General features: G+C 39.2%; 1 protein-coding gene across 1 annotated transcript; it reads left to right on the plus strand.

Moving 5' to 3' along the window:
• Positions 1 to 4,854: 4,854 nt before the first annotated feature.
• Positions 4,855 to 6,633, plus strand: LOC135594689 (probable polygalacturonase). The gene is made up of 3 exons (XM_065085137.1): positions 4,855 to 5,084; positions 5,770 to 5,840; positions 5,930 to 6,633. Exons 1-3 carry the CDS (start codon positions 4,855 to 4,857, stop codon positions 6,631 to 6,633), a joined length of 1,005 nt encoding a protein of 334 aa, XP_064941209.1.
• Positions 6,634 to 8,571: the final 1,938 nt, after the last annotated feature.

Here is an 8,571-nt window from a genome sequence, read left to right on the forward strand (position 1 = left end):
TTCATATGATAAAAATCGATTTCGACTCAAATCGTTGTTTTACTTTGAATAAGTAGAGAAGAAGAGGTAGGGCAGTTTGCAATGTACTAAAGTTGAATGCAGTAAAGAAAATTTGTAGTAAGGAAAGAACACACTGGAATTTATAGTGGTTCGGTCGTTGTGACCTACATTCACTTCTGATTAGTCCTCCGTCGAGGTCACCGGCATCCACTAATGGTCCTCCTTCAATAGGCGAACACCAACCACCTTTTATAGCACTTTCTCCTTTTATCGGGTTTAGGAGATAACCCTTACAAGCCTTACTCTGCTTTCTTGGATGGTTACAAAACTAAGAGAGGGAGGGGAGGACACTTCTCACTTTTACAACACTTTAACACCCCAAGAATTCAAGATTATGTTAACACTTTCATTCCCTTTTATGTAGAAAAGGGTGGGGTATTTATAGGCCCCAATGGCTTCAAAATTGGAGCCAAAATATGTCTTGCCCCAGATTTCTGGGGTATTGGCAGTACCACCACCAGTACTAGGTGGTACCATCGCCTTACACCATGCATTGGGCAGTACCACCACCCAGCCTGGGCGGTACGATCGCCTAATAGAGCTCGGAGACCGAGCTCTAGTTATACCACCACCTGACAAGGGCGGTACCACTGCTGGTAGCATTAACTGCTGGCGGTACCGCCACCCAGTCTAAGCGGTATCAGAACACTTGGGAGACCGAGTCCCAAGCGGTGCCACCGCCGACTATGGTTTTAGGTGTTGAATGGGCTATTCAATCCGGCCCAATTCAACCCTATTAAGGGCCTATTTGACCCCTGACTGAGGTAGTGGGATTACCTCCCAATCTTAACTCAATTTAAGTTCTAACTATAATAATTAAGATATTTAACTAAAGCATTCTTATTCCGTAAGTCAATTGTTCTTCCGGCGAGCTTCTGGCAATCTTTCAGTGAACTTCTGACAATCTCTTGGCAAAGTTCCGATGGACTCCTGTCATGCTCCTGGACTTTACGATGATCTTCTTGACGAGTTCCGATGAGTTTCTTTGGCAAGCTCCTGGACTTCTCAGTCAGTTCCGACAAAAGTTCCGATGGACTCCTGTCATGCTCCTGGACTTTACGATGATCTTCTTGACGAGTTCCGATGAGTTTCTTTGGCAAGCTCTTGGACTTCTCAGTCAGTTCCGACAAAATTTTCGATGAATGTTTGAACTTTCGACGACCTCTCGAACTCCCAAAGAAGTCCCGATCTTGACTCCAGCACAACACCTACTCTATATCATACTGCTATCATAGTTAATCCTGCACACTTTTCTCAATATATGGATTCGATCAAATAATTTATAATTGATTTCATCATCAAAATTCGAGATTCAATAATCTCCCCCTTTTTGATGATGACAATCAAATGATGACGGGGTTAACCTTAACTCCTCCTATCTATATGCCATACTTGAGAAAAGACATTCTTGAATTCAAGTATTAAATCGATAAGTTTAGTTCATTTAAACTTATCAATATGCACTATCATGATTTAACATTCTCAACATACGATGTCACATATTTATAAAAATAATAATGTCGAGGCATGATATCCATTTCCAAGTTCAATATAGAAAGATGATAAACAATCATCATTTTTACATATGATAGAAATTTCAAATATAAAACTTTCCAAGATTAAAATTTCAAAAAAATGATGATTCATCAATCCGAGGCATGATTCCAATATGAAATAAAACATGGCAATTTCGATATAGACATTTATCATTTTGATACAAAATCAAGCATGATGCTAGAATAAAACATTTATAAGTAATCATGCCACATTACGTTACGTACCAATCATATTTCAAGCATTCATGATAAGATACAAGCATTTACGATAAGATACATTGCATACATTTACAATGCCAATTTTTCAAAACATACAAGCATTTATGATAAGATACATTGCATACATTTACAATGCCAATTTGTCATCAATTTGTCACATCATTTGTCCCCCTATGTCATCAATAAAAAGGAGAACAATTCAACAATGCAAGTATGGTAAAAATTCAAGTATCACTCTATTTTATCCAATTTGCATCGTTGCATGGTAACATTCAAAAGTTCTCAACATCAAAAGTTATCAACATTAAAACGATATATTTCATCAACTTCTCCCCCTTTGTTATCAAAACTTTGCATGAAGGAGAGGAAGCAAGGTAAGGAGGGAATCTATAAAGAACCAAATTTTTGAAGTCAAAAACACTAAATAAGTTTTCGTTAAAACATACTTTAATCAAAGAGAAGGGATTCATGAAAAGGGTCAAGATATCCATACAAAATCAAATCCCTATTCTTGCAAGTGATAATCTCATACTAAAAATTCATAAAAAAATTTCTTTAATGAGAAGAGTAAGGAAGAATTCATGGGAAAGAAGCATCATATGAAGGATAAAAGAAATTCCATGAATAAGCCTTCATAACTCAAATATGTTTCTCATTAAAAATTCATAAGAGTGAAATCTGTGAAAGATGCATTTGTTAATGAATTCCATGTATCAAACATCATTAAGTTTTCATATTTCAGATTTCATGAAAGCCTAAAAAGAAAACGAGAAAGTCCGGAAAAGATATACATCAATGATCATGCATTCAGACAATTTAATATCCCTAACTCTCTTCTAATAAAATCAAATTGTTCTTCATTTAAAGATTTTGTAAAGATATCGACTAATTGATGTTTTGTATCAATAAACTCTAAAGATATATCATGGTTATTAACATGATCTCTTATGCAATGATGCCTAATGTCAATATGTTTAATTCTAGAGTGTTGAATGAGATTTTTTATTAAACATATTGCACTTGTGTTATCACATTTTATGGGAATGTTCTTAAGGTGAATCTTATAATCCTCTAAAGTATTTTTCATCCACACAACTTGTGCACAACATGTACTAGCAGCTATGTATTCGGCTTCGGTTGTAGATAGTGCAATCAAGTTTTGTTTCTTGGAAGACCAAGAGACAAGTGCATGACCAAAGAATTGATATGTTCTGGATGTGCATTTTCTATCTAATCTATATCCAGCAAAATCCGCATTAGCATAAGCAATTAGTTCAAAGTTCTCGGATTTTGGATACCATAATCCTATATTAGTGGTTCCTTTAAGATATCTAAAAATTATTTTAATGGCTTTTAAATGAGATTGCTTGGGGTTAGATTGAAATCTAGCACAAATTCTTCTGCTAAACATGATGTTTGGTCTAGTTGCGGTGAAGTATAGTAAACTACCTATCATACCCCTATAAGCTTTTTGATCAAAGCTTTCTCCACTTTCGTCAGTGTCTAACTTAGTGGTTGTACTCATAAGTGTATTGATAGCCTTTGAATTATTCATATTAAACCATTTTAGCAAGTCTAATGCATATTTTGTTTGACTAAGAAAAATATCATTGCTAAGTTGTTTGATTTGTAAGCCTAAAAAGAAGGTTAGTTCACCCATTAGACTCATTTCAAACTCTTGGCTTATACTTTTGGCAAATAATTCACATAAAGATTCATTTATAGAGTTAAAAATAATATCATCAACTTAAATTTGAACAATAAGAAAATTATTTTTAAAATTTTTAATAAATAATATGATATCGACCTTACCTTAAGAAAAATTATTTTGAATAAGAAAGGAGCTAAGTCTCTCATACGAAGCCTTTGGGACTTATTTTAATCCATAGAGAGCATTAGTCAATTTAAACACATGATAAGGAAAATTATCATTCTCAAATCCGAGAGGTTGTTCTACATAAACTTCTTTGGAAATAAAGTCATTAAAAAAAGCACTTTTAACATCCATTTGAAACACTTGGCCACTACTCTAGCCTTGTTTCTAAGCACGATACCAAATTCATCTTGCTTGTTTCTAAAGACCCATTTAGTACCAATAACTAAATGGTCATTTGACCTAGGAACAAGCTTTCACACCTCATTTCTCTAAAATTGATACAACTCTTCTTTCATTGCGATAACCCATGAATCATCTTTCAAGGCCTCGTAAATGCACTTAGGTTCAATTTGAGAAAAAAAAGTGGCATTAGCACAAAAATTTTTAAGAGAAAAATGAGTTTGAACCATTTTGATGTGTCTCCTATGATTAGCTCCTTAAGATAAGCATCTACGTTCTTCCATTCCTTGGGTAAGGATGTTTCGGAAGAAGATGCATCTAAGTTGCTAGTTGGGAGAGAGGGTTCATGTAATATCCCTCACTTTTGAAATTTATTAATAAGGATTTATTTGTAAATCGGAGGATCTATATGTAAATATAGAAATTTTAAGGACTAAACTGTTAAGTTGCAAAAAAATTAAAAAAAAATCGAAAATTTCGATTTTATTCCCCCGCCCCCCACGCTCTGTTTCCCGTGGGGCATGGGGAGAAAAGAAGAGAAGAAAAGTAGCGGGAGAAGAAGCTGTGGGGCGTGGGGAGAAGAAGAAGAGAAGTAGAGGGAGAAGAGAAGAAAAGAAGAAGAAGAGGGGAAAAGAAGAGAGGAGGAAGAAGAGGGCGAAGAGAAGAAAAGAAGAATAAGAAGAGAGGGAAGAGGGAGAGGAGAGAGAGGTAACTGCAGCAGCTAGGGCTGCAGCACCTCTGTTTCCTGTAGGAGGAAACATAGGAGTGCATGTGTGGGGCGTCGGGGAGGAGAGGAGAAGAAGAGAAGAAGAAGAGCAGGGGAGGAAGAAGACGCTGCGGCTGCGGCGGTGGCAGCTGCAGCTGGAAGAGAAGAACGAGAGGGAAGAAGAGGAAGCAGGGAAGGTGGCTGTGGCTGCAGCTGCGGTAGCAGCTGTGGCGGTGGCGGTGGCTGCGGCAACGGTGATGGCTGCAGCAGCTGCTTTTGGGAAAGAGAAAGAAAGGAAAGGGAAAAAAAAAAGGGGCTACGGCCATGATTGCAGCTGCGGCGGCGGCGGCTGCGTTTGCAACAGTTGTGTCTACGAAAGAAGAGGAGGAAGAAGGCAATGTGGTGAAAGGGGCTGCGACTGTGGCAACGGCAACGGCGGTGGCTGCGGCAGCTGCGTTTGGGAAAAGAAAAAAAAGAAGGAACAAGAGTAAGGGAGGGCAGGTGAATGTGCCCTATGTTTTGTACGAGCTGCAGTTGTGGAGGAAGAAAGAAGATTGGTGCAGAAAACGAAAATAGGGAGAGGAGACAGAAAAATAGAAGAAGGATTCGGGCGTACACCTTCTTCGGATCTTCGGTTAAAAATCTTCGAAAGGCAAGTGTTTCGATTTTTCTTATTACAAGCTTTCTAATATTTTCTATTGCAAGTGTTTCGATTTAGATAGAAAAATTATTTTTAGCCAGAAACTATAACATTTAATTCAGTTTATGATATTTTGGGGTGCTTTGATTGATAAGAAGACACATATAACTATATCATCATCTAACTTGTTTGCATCATAGATGGGGAACAGAATATAATTTGATTGTGATGCTAACAAGTTTTATTGTTATTTTTAGGGAATAATGGAACTATCGATGGACAAGGTGAAACCTGGTGGAAAATGTTCCGTAACAAAGAACTCAATTACACTCGTGGATACCTCATTGAATTGATGTACTGCAAACAAGTGCTGATTTCCAACATTACATTGGTTAACTCTCCATCGTGGAATGTCCATCCAGTGTACAGCAGGTTTATATTAATAATCTACTTTCAGAACACTTGAAGGCTTCTTTTGCTTTCCATTCTATTGTTACAATCTGATGTTAACGTGAATGAATGCACTGTGCAGCCACGTAATCGTCTCAGGCATCACAATTCTTGCACCGGTCAACTCTCCCAACACTGATGGGATCGATCCAGGTGGATATCTAACCTACATTTACTTGGGTTGTAGATTCTATGTTGCTGTTTCGATTGATTCTTTTTGGTGGTTTCTCTCTTCTTCGCAGACTCATCCTCCAATGTCCGCATTGAGGACTGCTACATAGTCTCAGGCGATGACTGCATCGCCATTAAAAGCGGTTGGGATGAGTACGGGATTGCATTCAACATGTCAAGCAAACACATAGTGATCAGACGGCTCACCTGCATCTCCCCCACGAGCGCTGTCATCGCCCTGGGAAGCGAGATGTCGGGAGGAATCCAAGATGTCCGGGCCGAAGACATCACGGCCATCCACTCCGAATCCGGCGTCAGGATCAAGACGACCATCGGAAGGGGAGCTTACGTGAAGGACATATTCGTGAGAAGAATGAATCTGCACACGATGAAGTGGGTCTTCTGGATGACGGGCACCTACGGGCAGCACCCGGACGACAAATTTGATCCGAAAGCCATTCCGGTGGTGCAGAATATCAGTTACAGCAACGTGGTGGCCGAGAACGTGACCATGGCCGCGAAGCTGGAGGGGATTCCCGGCGCGCCCTTCACCGGAATATGCATCTACAATGTGACGGCGGAGGTGGTGAAGTCGAAGAAGCCGATTTGGAACTGCACCGACGTGGAGGGCGTATCGAGTCACGTGACGCCCACTCCCTGTGCGCAGATTCCGGAATATCCAGATCGTATAACGCATTGCCCCTTCCCTGAAGATGATCTACCTGTGAATGGTGTTGGGCTAGAGGAGTGTGCTTATCACAGAGCCAAGCCATGAGTTGAGATGCTTTCTACAACTCATGGTTTAATGGCATAACCTATGATGTCCTGAAGCTTGGCAGATTAAAATGTTTGCCTTGAACAAAGGCAGATGTAATTGATCATATATCATACTTGGGAGGAACGATATCCAATAATATTTCATTGCTATAAATATGGATTATTGAAAAAATAAGACATGTTATTTATTTGAATACTTTTCTTCAACTTCAAAGTGTTATATTCTTTATTTGATACGAATAGTTGAAATGAATTTTTCAAAGACAGGATGACTTATGATTGTCACTAAAACGATTGATTTTATCCCTAACATTTGAATTCATAACTAAATGTATCTTCACTTTCAAATACCACGTAAGCACCCTATGTTGTAAAGGACAGGTCGATTTATTTGAGGAGAACTTTTTCTATGATCATATCTGAATCATGTTATGCATGAACAGGCTTTGTTAGATCCTATAGAATAAAATAAGTGAGGTGGGATGATTCAATATTCTATTTATTCCACTCCCTTATTTACAGTATGGAAACATATTCATTTCCTCTTCATCGATCCAATTCTATAACACTATCAGAGTGAAATAAGAGATCGAAGGAAGAACATAGGTTGGACTTTATTAGTAACAAGTAAATATTTTGTTCGTAAAAAAATCAAGATATTAGGGGGATAAACACCAATCAAAAAATATGAGGCAATCCAAAAAACACTTGATTATGATCAAATTTATAAGCCGACTTGGATATCGAGCATTTACCTATAAGAACTAAATTAGTTGCAATAAATAGTTGCAACCCTAGAAAATAGAATTTAGTAAATCTTTTCTTACATAGAGTCATTATATATGATACGTGAAGATATGTATGAAAAGTAGATTTTATACGGATCTATTTTTGCCATTCATTTCATTCTTGCTCGAGCCGAATGATGAAAAATTATCATATTTTGTTCCTTCAGGGGGTGGATCCATAAGAATTCAACTATCCCAATAACAAAAGAACTTGACTAGGACGATACTCTATTAAGAGGAAGTTTGCAGGGTGGCCATGGAAGGCTTAGGTCGTACGTTGGTTAGGAAGTTCCGCTCGAACTCCCTGGTGAGCTGGTCAAAGGACAAGACCGAAGATTGGCGCAGTCGACTGAACCACGCTCGTACCGATCCCTTCAGGGTTGTCGGAAATGCCCGGCACATCAATGCATCGGAGGTGCCATAGAGGGCCATCTGAGCCCAAAATGAAGAGACATGCTCCGTGGGATCGGAGCCGTCGTCATATGTCTCCAATACCGACAACCTGAAGTTGAGGGGTATCAACTTGTCCTGTACTTCTTGTGTGAAATGGGACCTGCCTGAGTCACCTTCGCTAGCCTCGCTCGGTGATTTTTGGAACTCGCGCTAGAACTCGTCTAGGCGATGGTTGACCCGGGACAACTGGGCCCTGAGCGAGTCGTCCACCAAGTCAAACGATACGGTGTCAGGCTCGAAGTGGGGTAGTGTGACTTAGTAGGGTGCAGGTATGCTCTGCTCGAGCGGACCTCTCGGGTCCGTCGCTTGCTCTCGAGCTTCCCCTATCTCGATTTGCTACCTACTCGGCCTTTGTCGGGTCAAGTCAGTTGGGGGAGCCGCTAGCCACATGATCTGAGGAATCAGCGGAGCGAGCGTCTGCATCATGACCACCATGGCTTGCACTTGTTTGATCAGGCTGACGAATGCCTCGGGTGTCACGGTCGAGGGTCCCATGGTTAGTCCAATAAGATGTGTATATTGGATATTTTGAGACAATTATTGGTCTTAAAATGTAATTCTGATTGGTTAAATCACATGTCAATATAATTTTTTTTTTTAATTAGTTAATCTATCTTGGAAGGTAAAAATGGGTAGAGTAAACCTATTTTTATTTTATTTGAAATTAATGTCCTCTTCCTCTACATGTAGGAAAT

This window comes from Musa acuminata, chromosome BXJ1-2 (assembly GCF_036884655.1).
Source record: "Musa acuminata AAA Group cultivar baxijiao chromosome BXJ1-2, Cavendish_Baxijiao_AAA, whole genome shotgun sequence".
Classification (NCBI taxonomy): Eukaryota; Viridiplantae; Streptophyta; class Magnoliopsida; order Zingiberales; family Musaceae; genus Musa; species Musa acuminata.

Excerpts from the sequence above, each read along its gene's own strand:
- LOC135594689 (XM_065085137.1), top strand. The coding sequence starts at position 4,855 with ATGGCTGCAGCAGCTGCTTTTGGGAAAGAGAAAGAAAGGAAAGGGAAA. Across the intron at positions 5,085-5,769 it reads AAAAAAAAGAAGGAACAAGA|CCACGTAATCGTCTCAGGCA; the intron begins GTAAGGGAGGGC and ends TGCACTGTGCAG. Across the intron at positions 5,841-5,929 it reads CACTGATGGGATCGATCCAG|ACTCATCCTCCAATGTCCGC; the intron begins GTGGATATCTAA and ends TCTTCTTCGCAG.